The sequence below is a fragment of the Quercus robur genome, chromosome 10 (assembly GCF_932294415.1).
Source record: "Quercus robur chromosome 10, dhQueRobu3.1, whole genome shotgun sequence".
Taxonomy (NCBI): Eukaryota; Viridiplantae; Streptophyta; class Magnoliopsida; order Fagales; family Fagaceae; genus Quercus; species Quercus robur.
In genome coordinates this window covers 18,140,958-18,163,419 of record NC_065543.1, presented here as the reverse complement: position 1 = coordinate 18,163,419, position 22,462 = coordinate 18,140,958, and the positions used below count along the sequence as shown (strand labels likewise).

General features: G+C 35.4%; 1 protein-coding gene and 1 long non-coding RNA gene across 3 annotated transcripts; both read left to right on the top strand.

Moving 5' to 3' along the window:
* The first annotated feature begins 443 nt into the window (after positions 1-443).
* LOC126703158 (adenosylhomocysteinase) lies at positions 444-2,843 on the top strand. Its single transcript, XM_050402086.1, has 2 exons — positions 444-1,230; positions 1,790-2,843. The coding sequence occupies exons 1-2, from the start codon at positions 520-522 to the stop codon at positions 2,534-2,536; spliced, it is 1,458 nt and encodes a 485-aa protein (XP_050258043.1). The 5' UTR covers positions 444-519; the 3' UTR covers positions 2,537-2,843.
* Positions 2,844-4,256: 1,413 nt separating this feature from the next.
* Positions 4,257-9,687, top strand: LOC126703348 (uncharacterized). 2 transcript variants are annotated; one of them, XR_007648021.1, is made up of 6 exons: positions 4,257-5,863; positions 5,996-6,219; positions 6,331-6,554; positions 7,483-7,617; positions 8,563-8,652; positions 8,875-9,687. It is a non-coding gene; the product is annotated as an uncharacterized LOC126703348 (long non-coding RNA). The 2 variants fall into 2 exon arrangements; XR_007648020.1 differs by lacking the exon at positions 8,875-9,687 and having other exon boundaries at positions 8,563-8,846.
* The last annotated feature ends 12,775 nt before the right edge of the window (positions 9,688-22,462 follow it).

The window sequence follows — 22,462 nt, the reverse complement described above, 5'->3', positions numbered from 1 at the left end:
TAATTGATCTTACTTTTTGAAAAAAAATCTGGCTTGGCGGCTTTGTTTGGCTAATGGGTCACAGTCGAACTATCTCCCAGATTTGATTGCTTTCTATTTTGTTATTCCATCAGATTTGCTGTTAACAATTGCAATTTGCAAGGTAGAACTTCACAAATATCTCATTGTAAATCAGATTTGCATAACTACAGTAAATTGAGATAAATAGAATTATAAAAAAAAAAAAGTTAAAGACTTTGAACCTCTTCACGCTTCTCCCGCATTATCATCGTTAGTTCATTTCTAATTCTAGCCACGGGTCCCCGCATCAGCTTCCGTGTCCTACGCCAAAACTCATCATCAGTCTACCAAAGATCCACCAACTCTCTAAAACCAATCTACACCGTCCATTTCACATACTCTAACCTATTAATACCCCCACATTCGCACCTTCAGTCTCTCGTGTCTCACTCTCTCTCTCTCTCTCTCTCTCCCCCAAATTTTATCAGATCCAATTCTCGACTCACTCTCATTCTCAACATGGCTTTGTTGGTAGAGAAAACCACAAGCGGTCGTGAGTACAAGGTGAAGGACATGTCTCAGGCCGACTTCGGTCGTCTCGAGATCGAGCTGGCCGAAGTCGAGATGCCTGGTCTCATGTCCTGCAGAACTGAGTTCGGCCCTTCACAGCCCTTCAAGGGAGCCAGAATCACCGGCTCTCTCCACATGACCATCCAAACCGCCGTCCTCATCGAGACCCTGACGGCCCTCGGCGCCGAGGTCCGTTGGTGTTCATGCAACATCTTCTCGACCCAGGACCACGCCGCCGCCGCCATAGCCCGTGACTCCGCCGCCGTGTTCGCCTGGAAAGGGGAGACCCTCCAGGAGTACTGGTGGTGCACCGAGCGTGCTCTCGACTGGGGTCCCGGTGGTGGGCCCGATCTCATAGTCGACGACGGTGGTGACGCCACTCTGCTCATCCACGAGGGCGTTAAGGCCGAGGAGTTGTTTGAGAAGAATGGGACCCTTCCGGACCCAGCTTCCACCGACAATGCCGAGTTCCAGATTGTGCTGACCATTATCAGAGATGGGTTGAAGACAGATCCCAAGAGGTACCACAAGATGAAGCAAAGATTGGTTGGTGTGTCTGAAGAGACAACCACTGGAGTTAAGAGGCTTTACCAGATGCAGGCCAATGGTACCCTCTTGTTCCCTGCTATTAACGTTAACGACTCCGTCACCAAGAGCAAGGTAATAACTAAAAACATTGTCTTTTGACATTTTAGTTTAGATCTGTGTTTGTCTTTTTTAGATTAGATTTAAGTTCTAGATCTAGTTTATCTTTTGGGTTTTTGCATCAGATCTGATATGGAAATGCTCTGTGTTCTATTCGTGTTTACTCTTTTGCTATTTTGATAACTTTTGACTGAAAAGAGAACACCAGAAATGATTGTTAAAATTTGAATCTTTGCTCTATTTTTATTTGGTCTCCAAGAATAGTGTAGTCTAAAAATAAATTAGTAATGCATATTCTAGTGGATCTTTTTTATTTGTTTATTTCTTATTATTGTATTTGTAGGATTTCGAATCTAAGATCCAATGTTGGGTTTGCTTTTATGTGTTCGTTACTTTTGTGAGATTACTTGTAATTGTTGGACGGATCCATCTTTTTTTAAAAAGCAGATCTTTAATACATTAACAATCTTAATTGGTAGTCCTAAATTGATTTCTAAACATTACAAGTTTTTTTAGTGATTGATCTGTATGTCACGATTGATCTAATAATGGGCGTGATCTTTTGTTGGAACAGTTTGATAACTTGTATGGATGCCGCCACTCCCTCCCCGATGGTTTGATGAGGGCTACTGATGTCATGATTGCTGGCAAGGTTGCTGTTGTTGCTGGATATGGTGATGTTGGCAAGGGCTGTGCTGCTGCCATGAAGCAAGCTGGTGCCCGTGTGATTGTGACTGAGATTGATCCAATTTGCGCTCTTCAGGCCCTTATGGAAGGCCTCCAAGTTCTAACCCTTGAGGATGTTGTATCTGAGGCTGACATCTTTGTAACCACCACCGGTAACAAGGACATCATCATGGTCGACCACATGAGGAAGATGAAGAACAATGCCATTGTTTGCAACATTGGTCACTTTGACAATGAGATTGACATGCTCGGCCTTGAGAACTATCCAGGTGTGAAGCGCATCACCATCAAGCCCCAAACAGACAGGTGGGTCTTCCCTGATACAAACTCAGGCATCATTGTGTTGGCCGAGGGTCGGCTTATGAACTTGGGTTGTGCCACAGGGCACCCAAGTTTCGTGATGTCTTGCTCATTCACAAACCAGGTGATTGCACAGCTTGAGCTGTGGAAGGAGAGGACTACCGGGAAATATGAGAAGAAGGTCTATGTCTTGCCAAAGCATCTTGATGAGAAGGTTGCTGCACTTCACCTTGGCAAACTTGGGGCTAGGCTCACCAAGCTCAGCAAGGACCAGGCTGACTACATTAGTGTCCCTGTGGAGGGTCCATACAAGCCTGCTCACTACAGGTACTGAGAAGAGTCAAGAAAACAAGGCATATCGAGAAAACCAAGATATATTATATATTTGGATCGGCTTGATGGTTTCTTTTACAAATTTATGACTTTTATTAGGATGTTAGGTTTTGAATTTTTTTTTGGTAGGGGCTTTTTGTGTTTGGTGGTGGATGTTATGGAGGAAAGAAAATGGTTGGTCTCTGTTGAAAGAAGACCAATTTGGGTTTCAATAAGGGTTGGATGGGGTTGTGTGGGAATATATAATGCTGTTGAGTTTTTGTTGCGTTTGTTATTAAAACCTAAAAAAAAGGACTGCTATTTCCTTAGGTTCCTGTCTTGTTTTGGTGGTTCTCTACTCTCGACTTTCTGGTCTATTTCATTTGCAATATAACTTTTTTTTTTTTAAAGCCATTAAATATTTTTCCTCACTAAGAATTTTTTTATAAAAAAGAATCACTAATAAGATAAGTGTAGCCTGTAGGTATATAAGAGCATCCACAGCAGTGGAGCTAAATTTTTAGCAATTTAGCTCTACTAAAAGTTACTTTATCTATTTTACCTACAAACATGCTACAGCAGTGGATCTATTTTAGCTTTCAACACAATAAAATAATATATTCATCACAATAAAATAATATTTCTACTACAATAAAATAATAATATCTCTACTTTAATAAAATAACATATCACCACCACCACACAGCACAAACATCTTCCACCACCACCACACAGCACAGACATCCACCACCACCACCACCAGTCCACGGCAGAGAAAAAAAAAAAAAACCCAAATCAAGGCTCAAGCAAACACCAGTCCACAGCAGAGAACAAAAAAACAACCCAAATCAAGGCTCAAGCAAACACCAGTCGCTCAAGCAAACACCAGTCCACAGCAGAGAAAAAAAAAAAAAAAAAAACCCAAATCAAGGCTCAAGCAAACGACGCGAATTCATCGCTCCGGCACTCGGTTTCGCTGGCGGTTTCACTCTCCACCGCCACTTCAAGGATCGGCTGAGACATCGAGGCGATTCCGATGTCGGGGAGTGGATTCTCTTCACCAGTCCGACGCCGTTTAGCCGGTTCGTGTTCTTGCGGTGCCCTTCGGTATTGTTCGCCGGAGGCGAGGACGTGAACAAAGGAAGAATGGTGGTGAGGAGCGACGGCGACGGCGTGGGCTGGGACGGCTGGGACGGCGACGGCGTGGGCTGGGACGGCTGAGACGGACTGAGACGGAGAGCTTGAGAGAGATGAGAGCTGGGAGATGAGCGCTTGAGAGAGCTGGGAGATGAGCGCTTGATAGAGATGGGAGAAGTCCACGGTGAGAGAGATGAGAGCTGGGTTTTTATTATTTTAATTGGGAGTAGGATTAAAAAATTACCTTTTTTTTTTAGATGAGTGCTACAGTGCACATCTATAGATAGATGTGCACTGTAGCAAATCAGCCAAATATTATGGCTTTGGCTCCACTGCTGTGAGCTTGTTTTGCAATATTGGTGGAGCTAAAATAGCATTATAGCTTTTTAGCTCCACTGCTGCAAATGCTCTAACGCTATAATAGTCACTTCTGCCCTCCCCAACAACACGCACGCACGCACATATATATATATATATATATATATTTCATATTTTATATTTTTAACTTGGTAATGGTGACTGTCACTTTCCTTTGGCTCAATGAATCTCAAAATTACAGGAAGCCAGGGGCAAATTCCCCAAGTACAAAAATGTTTTTTTTTTTGGGTGAAAAGGCAATTCATTAGCAACTTAGCGGAGTCTAAACTATAAGCAACAGCGCGGGGTTCCAAAAAAACAACAAAATCTTGAGATAACAAAGCTCCCCCCTCTTGCAAGGGCACCATCACATTTGTTGGCTTCCCTGTAGCAATGCTGAATTCTAACCATAGGAATATCCCTCAAGCCGATCTTACAATCTTCAACAATGACATCAATTCCAGTTTAAGGGAAATACATAGTCGGATTCCATCTCTCAACGGCCACAGCTGAGCTTCAACACTAGTGGTAACACCAATGGCTTTAGCATAGCCTTTGATCCAATCTCCACTGTCATTCCGGATCAGCCCTCCTCATCCCAACAGCCACAGCTCAGCTACAACACTGGTGGTAACACTACACCAACGGATCTAGCATAGCCTTTGACCCAATCTCCACTATCATTCCGGATCAGCCCTCCTCCCGCTAGCCCAGGATTTCCTAGGGAAGAACCATCCGAATTCAACTTATACCAGCTCACTGGAGGCCTAAGCCAACCAACTTTCATACCGGTGTGAGATCAGGTTAGCTTCCTATTAATGCCAATGAATGTAAACTCCCTTGCTTTGGCCAAGGTCTCTGCCTTCAAGTTTCTATGAGACCTCTCATTCCTGAAGATGACACTATTCCTTTGAAGCCATGAGGACCAGATTCTAAAGGAGAAAATGATGCCCCAGTCAATGTTCGAAAAAGAAGAAGGTTTGGAACTACAACAGTTTAATCTCAGCCAGTTGAAAGATTAGCTCCATAAAACAGAGTGGCTTGTATGGGTGAAGGGAAAGAATTTCAAAAGTATTGAGCAAAATGACAGTCTCTAAAAGCATGGATTATAGACTCAGGGGCTTCATTACAAATCGGTCATGAGGGGGGTATTTCCATCCTTCTAGCAGCTAGGGTAGCTCGAACCAGAATACTCTTATGATAGCACTGCCATAAAAAACATTTCACCTTGGGAATGGTTAGGACTTTCCAGATCCAATCCCCTCCAAACGGTTCAGTCTGGCATCCCTCTTCTTCTATATTTGCTAACATGTAAGCTTCCTTGAGTTCGAATATCCCACTTGGGGAAGACGGCCAAGTAATGCGGTCTCCACTCCACTCCGAGGGCAAAAGGATATAGGAGTGGCTTTTATTTCAAGAAGCAAGTTGTTATGCGAAGTAGTTCAGTGTGTCAAAATCATTTTCTCTATAATGCTTCATATTTGATTTTCATACAGCAAGGAATAGATTTATTGAATCCAAACTTCAGTCCTTGGATTGACAATCTCTAATTGATTCTTATCTCAAAGTCTTGGAGTCAGCTAAAGAGAAAAGAGATGTCCAGAAAAGGTTCCTGACATTTGCTTCACAGATGTTATCAATTGATGCATATCTGAATGAGTATGTTTATGCATCACTTTTGTGATTATAGAGGTACTAATGGTATTATGGGGCATCCCCTGCAGCAAATACAACATTGCAGTTGGTATGCGGTAATGTTTGATCCCTTTGAAAGGGTTGCCCGTGCTCATCATGTTTGCCCTTGCTGTGAGTGCCCTCTCTCTCTGAGGAAGAGGAAGATGAGTTTGTTAAAAAGGTTGGTCTATTTCATCATTAGGTTAATCATTGGACTGTAGCACACACTAGTTTGTTTTTTATCTGGGAATGTTCGGCGTTGCACTAGGATGCCCATTAAATCTGCTGGCTTATATTTTCTTGTGAATTACAGCAACGAGTGAAGGCAGCAAGTTCTGTTGGGCATATGAAAGTGCTGGCTGTGGATTCCTCAAGTGCTGACTCTCATTTTCAGCAGTTGGACAAGCTCTGTATTGTTTATGAAAAATATGTTAAACTTGGAAAGGAAACAATTCCTAATGCTGAGAAAGATTTGCATGAGCTGACTCAAGCTGGATCGAAAGTCACAGGCCCCTGATGATGTAATTATCAATTCTGGTAATGGACTGTAGCACACTCTAGTGTTTTTTTTTTTTTTTTTTGTGGAATGTTTGGTGTCACTAGGATGCCCATTAAATCTGGTGGCTTATATTTTCTTGTGAATTACAGCAACGAGTAAAGGCAGCAAGTTCTGTTGAGCATATGAAAGTGCTGGCTGTGGACCCCTCAAGTGCTGACTCTCATTTTCAGCAGTTGGACAAGCTCCGTATGGTTTATGAAGAATATGTTAAAATTGGAAAGGAGACAATTCCTAATGCTGAGAAAGATTTGCATGGGCTGACTTGAGCTGGATCAAAAGTCACAGGCCCTTCTTGATGTAATTATCAATTCTGGTAATTTCTCTCCAATTGAGTATTGTCAACTTTTGAGGGAAGCATGTGTTGTACACTGTTCACTATAATTCAACCTCCAAACAATGAAGTTCTATGTGTAATACTGTGTTTTCCCTTACAGCATAGACATAAAATATGGTAGTATCTGGGAAGGATGATGCTTGGATATAGTTAATGGGTCATGTGATGTGAACCTTTGGAAGACCATAAGGAGAGGCTGGGGTACATTTCTTTTGAAACAAACAGAAAAAAAATTAGTACTTCAGTCGAGCAGTTAAAAAAAAAAAGATCTGTGTTGCTTCATGTTTTAAGATGACAACAAAGATCATGTCATGTTCAAAAAGAATAAAATTAAGGGGTGATTTGATTTGAGATAGAGGCACTACAAGGAGTAAAATTAGTTGATTGAGACTGAGAAATGATGCGATTGCTTTTGATCAAACAGATGTCACACCCCTTAATAGAGCAGAATGGTGTGAAAGTATTTCTGCCACCAGCACAAAAGTAATTGACTGTATTAGTAGTAGCATTAAGTTTGTTGTTATCATTTTACTAGAATCCGTATCACTTTCATAATAAAAAAAGAGTACAATCAAAACTGAAAATGAAGTAATAAACTTCTTCCTCTTTTTTGTAACTTGTCAGAGTAGTGCCTCGTGGATGAGGTTTCCTTACATTGATTTAATATGTTGTTAATGTTTTTTTTAGGGAATTCTCTCTCTCTCTTTCCCTTCTTAAGGCCGGAAAGATTATAAGTAGTAGTATCTGTGCGTGAGAACAGATGGGGAAGGTCGAAAGTGGATCAAGAAGCCCCTGCCCGCTATTTGAACTTTCTATTATTGTTGAAGCTTGTTTATTTTGCTAAATCGAATAGTCTTTTCTTAGAACGGTTAAGTGTATCACCAACCATGGCTGTTATCTGTTGTAGGTCATATAGGTATTTTAGCTCAAGTAAAGGCTGATAAGGATTCAATTGAGGCCTTGGTGCAACCTGTTGAAACTGCTGACAGTCTCTTCCAAGAAATTCAAAGGCTGATAGGGACTCAATTGAAGGTTTTTAATGGTGAGAAAACTCTATTTTTCTCTTTTTCTTTCAAACTGTCATAATTGGAAAAACTTAGTTTCAATTTTAAGAAGGCTATAATGGATCCAGACATAGGGGATTGCGCCTTTAAAGTTAACAATACAAGGAAAATAAAAAGAAGTCACTATACATCCACACATAAAATAGTGTGTTTAACCCATTAGAGAAGGCAACTTGATACAGGGACTCAATTGAAGGTTTTTAATGGTGAGAAAACTCTATTTTTCTCTTTTTCTTTCAAACTGTCATAATTGGAAAAACATAGTTTCAATTTTAAGAAGGCTATAATGGATCCAGACATAGGGGATTGCGCCTTTAAAGTTAACAATACAAGGAAAATAAAAAGAAGTCACTATACATCCACACATAAAATAGTGTGTTTAACCCATTAGAGAAGGCAACTTGATAAATTCAAAACAAGAACCGCTCGAAAAGGCCTCCATGTCTATTATGAACAAGATTTCTAATTCTTTGAACAAATTTGCCTCGTCTCAATGAAAATCTAATCACATAAATAATAAATATGCTTTTCAATCATCTTAAGGAGAGATATTAGATGCTTTTCAATGATCTCATTACAAATAACTTTTCACTTCAAGTTCAATCTTCTCCAACCTGAAGTTGTATGAGATTGACAAATCAATGGTCGATACTTCCTTCCTATCTTTATACCCAAAAATCGTATAAATTTTTCTTAAGGCTCATCTCTGTGTCCTGCATCATTTCTGAATGCCACGGAAATGAAATCATTATTCCATTTAAATGGCTCATTAAGTCAGATGACTGTGTTTCAAATAGAAGTCACCAGTCTGGTAAATTAAAAGGCATTTTTTTAAAACTCTTATTTGTAAAATTTTATGCATGAACTATGATATTTGATTGTCTATATAAAATAAACCTTGATTTTTAATCTAAATTCATCAGGTTGATCTTCCTTTGTGCATTCAAAAGAACCATGGAAACCACGTACAGAGTCTCCAAATTGTCTCAAAAGTCAAGCTATTCGTTCAAAAGGTATGTCATACTAATGCTTTGCCCACAAGAAGTAGCCTATTCACGTATACAATTAAAAGAAGAAAAAGGAACATTAATTGAGAATTTTTTTTTTTAATAAAATTTTTGGTAAACATTAATTAAGCATATTTTTCTTTTATGTTAAATTGTGGACTAAAGATGTATGGGTGGAAATCAATTTCATTTTGTGATGAATTAACTGAGCTCAAAAACTTTATGTAGCATACTCTCAAGCAAGTGCCTCATCTCTGCAAAAACAAAGTCAGTTGCAACCTGCAACAAACCACAAGAAATTTGTCAACCTCTCCCACTTATTGGTAGTGACGCAGCTGGACAACAGAAAACAAATTTTACTGGAAAATAAACATTGAAATATCATATAAGGGATAAAACCTACGAGTCTTCACCTAGTATTACTTGGAATTAGCACCAAGCATAGCTTAAGTCGGCACCAATCATAAAACTGAAGAAAACTTTATTACCATTAAGAAAAACACTTTTTTACAAAATTGAAAATTGTGCTTAAATAAAGAAGGGGTAATTATACTCCACTTCCTTGAGATTTGGGGAAATAACACTCCACCTAAACTAGAAGAAAAAAACCATTCACCTCACTTCGTTTGAAGAAAATAACACTTCCCCTTTTTGTTTATATATTAATAATGGAATATTTTAAAATTTTATAAGATTTTCTTTAACAAAGTTTAATCATGATTAGTAAAAAAATAACTAATAAATTTATAATTAAAATGCAAAATTTATCATGCACCAAAAAATTACAACGATAAATCTCTTCTCAGCCAGTAGAAAAAAGAAAAAAGGCAAAAAGCAAAAAGCAAAAGTCCTTTTGAATATTTTAAAATTCAAAACAATGAATTTTAATTCCAAAATGGATAATAATTTTGGAAGCCTGTCATTAAGTAAAAGGAAAATTAGTGCATAACATTTTTAATATCAATTTAACAAAGTTTGGTCATGTCAATGTAGGAAAGTGTTTTTTATCTTTAAGTTTGGAATGGAGTGTCATTCTCTTAAATCTCAAGAAAAGGGATTATAATTACCCCAATAAAGAATACCAAAATATGTATATAAAAAAACCCTAGTTAAATGATACCAAAATTAAACAAAAACAAATTTAACCACAAAAAAAAAGCCAACGCAAAAAAGGGGATAAAACGTAGGACACCAAGCATTGCTGGAGTGACCATCAATCCAAAAAGTTACCTTAAAATTATGCTTAAATATTGAATAACAAACTACATAAAAGAAACCCTAATTATTAAATGATTGGGCTCAATAGGATTTCAAGCCCAATTCTTTTACACCCATAAGAGCATTAGTATTTGAGGGTGTAAATTTTACATCTTTAAACATCATTTTATTTATTTTACCAACTTATTTTGCAACTCACCCCACATCCCAGTTTCTATTTTTATATTCAACCCATTAAAATAATATAAACCAAGCATCAAATAATAATATAATATACACTTCACACTTCTCTCTTCTTCTCTCTCCATTAAACCCACGGCCAGCAATCACCACCACCACCAACAACCCATCACCACCAGTAACCCACCAAACCCATCACCACCAGTAACCCACCAAACCCATCACCACCACTACCACTGAAAACCATAGAATCGAAAAAAAAAAGGCAAAAATCACATTTTCGTCCCTGTATTTTCAGTCGATTCTCACTTTGGTCCTTAGATTTTATTTTTACCGCTTTTAGTTTTAGTCCCTATCTTGAAAAACGCTTTCCGTTTTGGTCCTTGCTGTTACATCAGAAATGGAAAATGCACACGTGGCAAACGGCAGAATTAAAAAATATTAAAATATCCACCAAAAAAAAAAAAAAACTCCTACGCGCTGCGCAAAAAGCTTCGTTCAGAGAGAGGGAGACCGAGAAAAGGAAAAAAGAATAGAGAAATAGAGAGAGAAGAGTGGGAAATGGAGAAGAGAGAAATAGAGAGAGAAGACATAGAGATGGAGAAGTGAGATGGACGGAGAGCAAGAAAGGGAAAAAAGAATAATGAGATGAAGGAGAGTCAGAGGAGAGAGAAAAAGGGGCTAATAAAATAATAATATCTTGGGTAAAATACATATTTGATCCCTATTCTTTACAACATATTTCAATTTGGTCCTTAATCTTTTAATTGTGTCAATTTGGTCTCTAACCTTTCAGTATCGTGTCAATTTAGTCCTTATTGTTATATCTTGGATGAAAATTGATGACATGTCAAATAGTCAAAATAAAATTTTATTGTATTGTCACATCAATGAAAGTTAATTTTTTTTATTTTGGCCATTAGACGTGTCATCAATTTTCATCCAAAAATTAACAGTAAGGACTAAATTGACACGGTATTGAAATATTAAAGACCAAATTGATACAATTAAAAGGTTAGAGACCAAATTGAAATATGATGTATAAGATAGGGACCAAATACACAGTTTACCCTAATATTTTTCTATACAACCTGTGAACAGTGAGGTTGCATATATGCAACCTCACTGTAGTGGGGTGGGAAAAAAATTTGGGTTTGGCAACTGGGATGGAGCTTGTTTTCAAGGAATTAGGATGTAAAATAGCAACTGGGGGGCTAGTGCTCTAAGAGCATTAGCATTGGAAAATTCCAATGCTACTTTATTTTACAATTCTAAAAAGCCACTTTATCATTATACCATACTATTTTACAATACTTCTACATTCCAAACTTCTATTTTCTTCTTTTACTCATTAAAATAATATATCTCAAAATTATATCTTTTCTCTCCCATCTCTCTCCTCTCTCTCATTTTCAGCTCTCTTCCATCTGTAACTTTCGCCGGAGCCTTCATTTTCGGCGAGGTGATGAACTAGTCCAACAATAAACATCAACTCAAACACCCAAAACTTCATAGATCAACCAAAAACGCATCAATCAACAAAACCCACAAACAAAAAATCCTAAATTTCACAACTCGGCTTCAATAAAACCCAAAACTTCATTCACTCCATGACGAGCTCGTACTCGCACTGCTCCAGTTGTGGATCGTGGGTCGTGGTTCGCAAATTCGTGATATGGGTTGCGGGTGGCTGTGCTCTGTGGTGCTAGGTTGCGGGTGGTTGTGCTCTGTGGTCGTGGATCGTTGGCTGGGCTGGGTTGCGAATTCGTGATATGGGTTGCAGGTTGCGGGTGGTCGTGGATCGTTGGCTGTGCTCTATGGTCGTGGATCGTTGGTTGTGCTGGGTTGCGAATTCGTGATATGGGTTGCGGGTTGCGGGTGGCTGTTTCGGTTTTTGGGTTCAGCGATGGAGAGACAGAGACGAGAGATGAGAGACAGAGGAGAGAGAGTCAGATAAAATATTATTATTTTTTTACAATACTTGCTACAGTGCAATTCTATGTTTAGAATTGCACTGTAGCAGTATTGCAAAAAAATTTGCAATACTGTTATTTAGCATTCTCCAATGCAGATGGTTTTGGGGCTTAAAATTTCAAATTTTCCTTAGATTTGGCATTAGCATTCTCCAATGCTAATACTCTAAGTATGTATAATTGAAGGCCTATATTTTGTGTCTGCATCAAGTAGCCTCTATCTAATTGAGTGGAGGTTAATATTGATGCAGTTTTATATTCCACAAGAAAAACTGGAGCTACTGTAGTTGTTACAAGGAATCATATACCCAATTTCAACCTTGTCATCATTGGTAGTACGCTCTAACAATTAGAGAAGTATGCTCTACCAATTAAAGAAGTAAATCTATGTATTACTAAAAGTTTAAGTATAGCATTTATTATTTCTACGCTCCTATTGACCCACATTAGTAGTCACGTCATTCATTTATTTTTTAAATTTTCTTTTCTCTATTTAAACTTTTCTTCCCCCTATTTATAAATAATAATAAAAAACTCTTCTTCTCTCTGTTAGTTCACACACCTACTATTACACTTCTTCCAAACTTTCCCTTTCCTTTTGCCTATTTATCTCCCCACTACTTTATTGTTATACTTTATTCCTCTTTTTTATATTTTGACTCTTCTTCTACCAATTTTATTTTGTAAATTTGATATCGTTTTTCCATTCAAACATTTTTTTTTCCCACACAAAACTGTGAGTACTCTTTCTCTCTCTCTCTACTTTCTTTTGGTGAATTTTTATTATTTTTTATAAATAATTAAGGTTGATGGTTTTTTTTAATATGTGTTTTGGTATTGCGGTTTTTTTTTTAAATATCCCATAAAAAAGTTTTCTCTTTCCCTCTTATGGCTTTGGTTGAATTTTTGTTTGGGTTAATACTTAGTTTTTTTGGAAACATGAATTTGAATATGCCTACCAATTGTTTAAGCAATAAATTATTATAAAGCCTATTATTTTTTCCTTTAGTTTCATTTTAATTTTGGTTAAAATAACATTGTAATTTTGTAATGAGTTTTGATTATTATGATAATTTCTTTAGTCCTTAAGAGATGAGAAATTTGAATAATGAATTTGAAACTTATAATGTTTAGTTGTATATTAAGCAAATATAATACACTATAATAGAAGTTAGAAGAATATGGTTCACCTTAAAAAATCTTAATCAAACATAAAAAATAATAATAATAAAATGATATATTTGTAGAGATAAAAAGATAAAAAAAAATACATTTAAAAATCTTTTTTTTTAATAAAAAAAATAGACAATACTTGAAGTAATGGTTACTTTTTATATATTACACTTCATTACATAATATTTATATTCTCATGCATCATGTGGATCTGCAGCTAGTTTTTCCTAAAGTCTCTCATAGCTAATTATATCATAATAGGCTATGATAAGAAAACCATTATCACAGTTCTACTAGGGGTGGCAAAGTAAGTCCAAATCCATTTACCCACTCAAACCCACTCACTCTAATTGAACTCAAACCCACCCAATTATTAGTTGGGTTAAATGGGCATCAACCCAATTAAGCCCAGTAATTATTGGGTTTTAACTAAAAACCTATTGAGCCCCATTTAACCCAAAAAAATATACCCAAATTCAATCCAGCCCTTCCCATAACATTAAAAAAAAAAGAAAAAAAAAAAGAAGAAGCCCTCAGACGTTTAATTTTCCTTCATTTTCTCAGCTTCCAAACACTTCTCTCTCTCACTTGCTCTCTCTCTTTCTCTCTCTAGCTCTCATAGAGAACAATGAGGCATAACAAACACAGCATTGAGACCATTGAGTCTCACTTCTTATGAACCATATCCGCCTTCTCCATTCGAAACCACCACGACGCTATGGAGGAGAGGGCGGTGGAGGAGAACGAAGTGGTGGAGAAGGATGAGGAGAGGAAGGCAGAGAGAGAATGGGGTTGGAGGCTATGGAGTCGAGTGCCCACCTCGCCGATCTCGCCTACCCAGTGCCGATCTCGCCTGCCCAGTGCCGATCTATCTTCTCCCTTTCATTTTTTTTTCTTTCTTCCTCCACTCCTCACCGATCTCGCCTGAATTTTTTCTTTCTTTTGCCGATCTCGCCTAAGTTTTTCTTTTGTGGCTGTGGGTTGATTTTCTTTGCTTGGGTTGTTGTGGGTTTTATTTTGTGGTTGTGGGTTGGCTTTGAGATCGAAATTTCTGGCTTTGATTATTATTATTATTATTTTTTTTTTTTTTGGGTTAATAATTAGAGGTCTTAGGCTGTGTTTGGTTGCTGAGAAAACAAAGGAAAATTACAGTTTTTATTCATTTAGGGACAAACCCATGAATCATATTTGGGTTTTTAGCTAAATTCAGCTATTGATTTTGCTGAAGAAGAAAAAAAGAATCCTAATCTTTTGATTTTGCTGAAGAAGAAAAAGAAATTTTAGATCCAAGAAAATTTTTTTCTTTGTTTTTTCTTTTTCCCGAGAAAGTAGAGTGGAGACTGGAGGGAGTGGTAGAGGAATCCAAGAGAGTGTTAGGGTTTTCACTTTAATGGCATTTTGATAATTTTGATAATTGGGTAATTGAGGTTTTCACTTTAATGAAATTTTGGTAATTTTGATAATTTGGTAATTGGATGAGTTGGGGTTTATCCATAATAATTGGATTGGATTGGATTGGATTTGGGTTAAAAGCAATTAGTTAAATGGGTTTTAATGAGTAAATAAGTTTTATATATTCAATTCAACTATGCCCACCCATTTGACACCCCTAAGTTTTACAAAACTCTTATTATGTGCCATAAGATATTGAACTGATATCTGAACGCATTAAAGTAACATCTCAAGATTTCATGCTTGTCTGACTTGCTCTCTCTTAATCCGGTTTGATGTTTGAATTCATCCTCGGTGAAAACAATCAGTTTTTCTGTTGATTGCTTTGTTTTCTGTATAAGTGTTTGTACAATCAGAACCAGAAAAGAAAAATAAAAAAGTTGTAGTATGAAATTATACTATATATAATAATTTTGTTTTGGTTTTTTTTTAAAAGATAAAATTACTATAGTAGTTGCAACTTTTTTTTTAAAGCACAGTAGTTGTAATTTTATAAGTTATATCTCAATCCACGTCTTTTTGGGGTTCTTACACAAAAGTTTTGGACTAAATCAAGTCTAACCATGCAAGCCGAAGAAGTTGGCTCTTACAATGAGAGAGTGAGAGCCTCCTCTTCCTTTATGAGTACAAAAGAACTATCAAAGTTTGTCTAGTGTCTCCACATTTTCTCAAAAATCAAAGCTCTTCCATTCCATGGAAGGCATGCAATTAATCTTTAGCTACAAGAAATAATTTATATTATTAAAAAAAAATTACCCGAAGAAATTGAAGCATCATCTTCTTTTTATGCTTATAGACCTTATGTATGGGGAGCTTAGAAGTTATTTTTCTATTTGAGATAGGTAGATAATGGGGAAAGGAGGATGAGGTTCGAGTTACAAATATAAGACACCACAAATGATATCATTGTCATTGGACTATCAATTTATTTACTTTTGCTTTGTGAACAGCTTGAAGTAAGCCATTGGTGAAATCATGGCTTGAATTTAAGATTTTCATGCTGACTTGGTAGGCTGAGGTAAATAGAAAGGTGTCACATTTGAAAACTTGACTTCAACTCACAATTTAAATTGAAAAAATTGAACTTAAGAGGTGGAAGTCATGATTTCATTTTGAATGAAAGAACCATTTTTTGTTTCTCTAACATCTCCTGTTCCTCACCTGTGCCCCATTCTGTCTGACACCTACCCCACATCTCTCCCTATCTTTAGGCAATCCTCTTCCATCAATGATGGTGCTTTTGGTAAATGACAGCTATGACGGTAAATGAATTGAACTCTTTATAATATCATATAGACTTAGTTTGGAAAAAACCTTATTTATATTCGTTTATTTAGTAAATGAGTTGATTTCAAAATCAAGTTTAGGCTTGATTATTAAACGAGTCAAACACCATAACAATGTGTTTGTGAATACACTTATGAGCATAGAGCACGATTTACATACATACATATATATATATATATATATATAGTATTATATATTTATATGTATATGTGGGGGCTAGGGCCCAAAATAATGTATTGGGCCTTGGGCCTTGTTCGAGAACACTAACAAGTCCGAGAAAAGAAACACGACTTAGATGATTTACGTTACAAGTCTCATCAGTGGGAGACAAAGGGAAGAAGGTCCGAGGAGGAACCCCTCCTCGGACACGACAAACGCAGACCAAACGTATACTTAAGCAGTTGAAGTGTGCCCCTGAACACGTGAGAGGGAAGAAAACTTAAAATATTTAAGGAAAAGCTGCCACCATCACATTAAATGCACTGCAGCTACTTTTTTAGCAGCATTAATGTGGAGAAGATCCCTGAACAGTGTTGCCTTGGCTGCCGCAACTCACAGAGGACTGAAAAGGGCGTCTGATGAGATGGGTACTCAAGTGGGGATCCAGGTGATCAACAAGTATAAGGTCTAGATGATTAGGAAGGGCCTATAGAATGTGGAAGAGCCCCCATGAAGAAGGGGAGAAAGAGAGTGAGAGAGAATATTGTAGCATGCTAAACAATCCTAATATTGTGATATATATATATATATATATACGTCAAATTCTGGTCTCCTCGGACGGAAGGTCTTCTGGTCATAATAGCTTTTATTCGTGTTTGATTGATTCTTAACTCCATGCTAGCCGTTGTCCAACTCATCTAGACCTAGTTCTTTGACTCATACTCTACAAAATTCATTGTATTAGGCTTATTGGACCAGGATTCCATACGTTTGGGCTTGGGCTCCAAACTTTGTCCCTACAGTATACATGTATAAAAATATATAAATATATACTTGAGATTGAATTTAAAAGTTTGTAAATAAGTTAATAACATATTAAATTATTATTTGTGGTTTATTGATAATATAAATATATAGTTCATTTAGTATTTTAAATGCAATTAATATTGATGAATCTAATTTTTAAAGTTTCTTAAACGAAAAAAGTCATTTTATCTAATTAACTCAAAAAATATGATTTTAACTATAATTTAGTTATTAATTATTAATATAGATTTGTAAAGCGGTAAAAAAAATTTGTAATGTTTACTGTGGGAAAAGAATAAGTTAATTAAGTTACTTGTAAACAAACTCGAATTTGTTTGATAGAAAATGAACTAAGTTGAACATGTAATTTTATTTGGTGATAAACTTAAACTTGACACTTTTCGAATAAAATTAAATATATTGTTCTTGAATTTTTAATATTTGGCTCAATTCAGTCCGTTTATAGCCCTAATAGCAACCCATGCCTCTCTCTCTCTCCAAAGAAATGTTAGTGTTGTAGGTGTGATCACACCCTGACAATGGTGTATCTATACACTTGATTTCCAATTTTTCCTTCTGGAGAAGTGGGTGATAACTTCTCATGCTGGAAATTTGACTAGGGACACAATGCAACCCTTTAAGAGGACTTGCATTGGTGTTAAGAGAAGCTCACAAAGTGTTTTAACTCTCCATGAAGAAGCATATTGATGTCTATAATAGAGGGCAATTCATTTCTCCGAGACCAACCAGAATTTTATTATTATTATTATTTATTTGGGGTCATGGTGGTGAAGTAGTCTATCAATAGCAAAGCTACTCCAATTATGATAAATAAGTAATATTATCTGTATCAACAAATGAGTAACCCCCTTGATATGGTCGCCACTCATCTAAAACTCATTTTGGTAACCAAACAAGTCCAATAACACACATTGTGTCTAGCAGATTAGGTCAATGACAATCACTTATAGGCGTGAGATCCGATGATGAGTCCTCCTTTTTTAATTTGGACAAACTTAACTTCAATCTGAAATATGTGTTCTGTTGATTAAGATTAACCTATGGTTACCGACAATTTCAACTTATTCAACTAAAATTTGGAGTTTTTATTATTATTTTTTTTAATTCAATAATTGGGAGAAGTGAGATTTGTATTTGGACATCTATGTTAAAAATACCAAGAAAGAAGTGTCAATCAAGTTACAATCCTCTTGATACTGAAATCATAAATTAAAATCATGATTAAATATGGCACTTATTCAGGGCCGGTTGAACAATAGATACAATTGATACAATTGCCTAAGACCTCAAAATAAAAGAAGGCCCATACTTGTAAAAAAAAATAAATATATATATATATATATATATTTATATATTTTAATTACAAAAAATTTAAGTACTTTTGTTGGTCAATAAAATGCATTAAAAATGCCCCATTATATCATAAAATGAGGAAGATTAAAAAGGGAAAAAAATAATGTTATGCACAACCCATAGTAGTGACAGTGCACATAGCTTGATAGGACAAAACTGCACAGTGCACATTGCAATGCATTGTCTGCCCACAGGCCACAGTACATCATAAAGCCATAAGCTAAGTCCATCGTTCACACTTCTGACTTCATAGCTCGCCCCTACACGTCACATAGCCATACATTAACTAATAAGTGTCCGTTTAGCAAAGATTATTTTTGCCAACTTATTTTACTATTTAGCTTATTTTTGCTACTATTAATGAGTTCAACTGGACTTTTTGGTACTATCTATGGATCCCACTGTACTATTTCAGCTAACTTTTACGTTTATTTACAGCACTTTCAGTAAAAAAATTTCAATTTCAACAAAATAAGTGGATTTTAAATGGACCCTTACTTTATCAATTATTACAAGTTATCACACTAATTAATAATTTGATGTATATTATATCAACTCATTTGTATTATAGTGATACTAATTTATTGAACCATGTAATAAATTAATTTTAATAGATTTTAAATATATAAAAATTCAATAAATATTATTTAATTTAATATTTAAATATAAAAAAAAAACTCCACTAAAAATTTTCGCTTAAGCCCTCAAAGTTGTTAAGCCGGCCCTACACTCATTATACTCTTATCCAATTCAAGGCTCAAGCTGCTAAATAATCGTAAAGATTATGACTTGAAGTCATGATATTAGCTAAAATTATTGTGACCTAAAGTCAATTATAGCATATTTTCTTAAATGGTTTGTAAAGATTTGAATTTGTGTAAAACGTTTATGAAGTCATACAGTATTTTTAAAAATTGTTTATATAGAGTTGTATTTTTGTATAAAGTTTATAAAATTTTGTGTTAAATGCATGGTCTTTCTGTATGGCGTTTTTATTATTCATTCATTCTTTAAAAAAAATCAATGAGATATTTGAAGGGTACGAGCAAGCAAGCACCAAAATCAAAAAGATAAAAAAGCCTTTTATAGGTAACATCGTAAAAGGCGTGAAAGATGCGTGGGCCACACATCATGTGGTCTTAGTCAGATTTGGACGCAAAGCATCTTGGTGCATGGCCCACTGGATATTTTATCAAGTTATAGCTCGTTGTGTACTCTACCTTAATCCCAAATTAATTAGCCCAAATTAGGACTTAACATGCATTAGGATTCTAATGCTAAACCAAACTAATTATTAAGGGTTCATATTTTTGGGGAGAAAAGTGGGAAGAAGAGAGGAGAGAAGAAAAAGTAGGGGAAAAAAGTGTGTTTGTTCAAGGAGTGGAGGGGAGGGGAGGAGAGGAGACAGTAAAAATAGGGGGTTCTAAGAATTTTCTTTCTAATTCCACCATTTGGGGTGAAATGGTTTTCTCCCTAAAGGAGGGAGGGAGTGGATTAAATGAGAAATTATTCATTTACCATTTCTCTCTTATTCAATGTTGCTTTTTCTTTCTTTTTCACCCTATATTACGATAAGTTTTTCCCAATTTATTATTATTTTTTCTTATTACTAGGGGTATTAGAGTAAATTTATATAATTTACATTTTCTATCATTTCTTTTTTATTTTTAACCAAACAAAAGAGTCGTTTATCTCTCCACTTTTATACTAACCCAAATAAACATCATAAGAAAAAACTAAAATATCTTCTATTATCTCACTTTTCCATTCCTTCTCTATGTTTTATCCACCCACAACCAGACAGACACTAAGGATGGCTAGATTTTGGTAAATATTTGAGCTACAAGGCTCTTGTTAGTCATCCAACTTAATTTATAGCAATTCTAAGAACTAAACCAGCTAACTCACAGGGATTAGTATTTGAGACAATAAATTATTGTCCATTATTTAATAAATGAATACACGGGTGCAATTAAAAATAACCACAATTATACACATTCACAGTATTATATAGAAACATTTTTTTTTTTTTAAAGTTTGAATTGAGTCTATTTATAATTTCTAAGTAGGGGTGTTCACCAAACTGCATAAGCCACACAAACTGCAAAAATCGCACCAAAACCGCCCGCAAAATAGTATAACCGCACCGCACCACAAGTAATAGTGCACCGCACTACACCGTATGGTGTAGTGCGGTTTGCGGTTTTATAATAATAAAACCGCATAAACCGCACCGCACCCTCTTTATATATTAATATATTTAATTATTTTTAATATTAAATATATTATTAATAGTTTAATAACCCTAGTTTTCAAAAAAAAAAAAAAGTTTAATAACCCTAGCAAGTGTTGATTAAGAAAGCCAACCCAAAATAAAGAAAAATTAGCTCAATAGTTTAAAATTTGGACAAAAATAAAGGGAAAAATTAGTTTTGGGCTGGATAGAAAAAGCCCAAAATTTGAAATATATACCAATTTCAAATAATTCAAACTACATTTTATACACCGTACCGCATATGTGACCGTAAAAATAAGGTGTGGTGTGGTCATGGTTTTAGCTAAACTTTAAACCGCACCACACCACACCGCACCGCACATGCAACCACAAAAATAAGGTGCGGTGTAGTTATGGTTTTAACTAAATCGCACCGCAAAGTGCGGTGCTAAAAATGACCCAAAACCGCACTGCACCACACGACGAACACCCCTATTTCTAAGTATAGAATTTGCATATATGAATATAATTGACAGAAAATTAGGGTATAATTGGAAAGAAACTTGGCATGAAATTGAAGTGGATAAGAAATCTAAAGGTATTTGGCATTAAATTATAATTCAATTAGAATGACACTTAGTAATAAATTATAGTTTAATTAGAAGGATATTTGCCACAAAATTGGAGTGCACTTAGAACCTAATTTGGATTCTTAATTGAGTTTCTACTTTAATATTTTATATATGACTAACTCTTAAATTAATAAATCATATATAACATATAAAAGGTTGAAGCATAATCAAAATCCAAATTAGTTTATAATTGTAGTATGATTTTGCACCAAATGTCTAATTTGATTTTCTTAATTTTGGTGCCAAATGACCCATTCATAATACTCAATATGAAAGTCAAGGTGACCATTTCACTTACCTAAGCAAGATCACCCCATCAATATTGCTGTTGAATATGTCCGTACATAAGCACGTGTTACAATCTAGTTTAAAAAAAATTTCAATATCCAATAATTAATACTGTGGGTTGGGTTTTATCATTTAAGTTGAAATTTGTAACTTGAATTTAAGAATAATATTACTGTTGTAGAACTTGAAGCAGTAATATAATCAACAACAATAAGTTATAAAGGCAACAAACTTCACAATATTTTTTACAACCATCAAGGTGCCATGTTTTGTTTGATATACAGTAAACATAATATTAATAGTGGATCTAATAAAAATGATATTGCATTAATCATAGTCTATTACCTCAATAAATTATTAAAATAATTAATAAATTTATTGTGTATATATCATTATTGCAACTTGCAACATAATGCCTATTACTGTAGTTGTCATTTGTGGTGGTGGTGGTGGTCTATCTGACAAATATGGTGTATTTTGCTAAAAATTTAAAACCCAAAATCTCATGGAGTGATAGACTCAAGTCAATGGTGGTCAAGCTCAAGTACCACACCACCACTTCATAAATGTCATCAAAGCCCTTGGCGAATTTCAATTTGTTCTCTACTAGTGCCTAGGTGACAGGAAATTAATCCCCATCCATGCAAAAATACAACCCAAACATATAGGTCCCGTTTTGTATACTCACTCAAACATATGTTTTCAGTTTTTAAACAATATTACATGTATTTTTACACATTTTTTCATCCTTACATATTTTTACACATGTTTTCAAACAACAATTTTTAGTTTTTAAGTGCAAGTACTAAACATCCCCTATTTTCTCTATGGAAAATGTAACACTTTGAAAAGGGATTAAACACTTGTGTTTGGATACGGCTTATTACTGAAAACTGAAAACACTGTAGGTCTCGTTTGGTATATCCACTCAAATACATGTTTTCAGTTTTTAAATAATATTACATGTATTTTTACACATTTTTTCATTCATACATATTTTCACACATGTTTTCAAACAACAATTTTCAGTTTTTAAGTGCAAGTACTAAACACCCCCT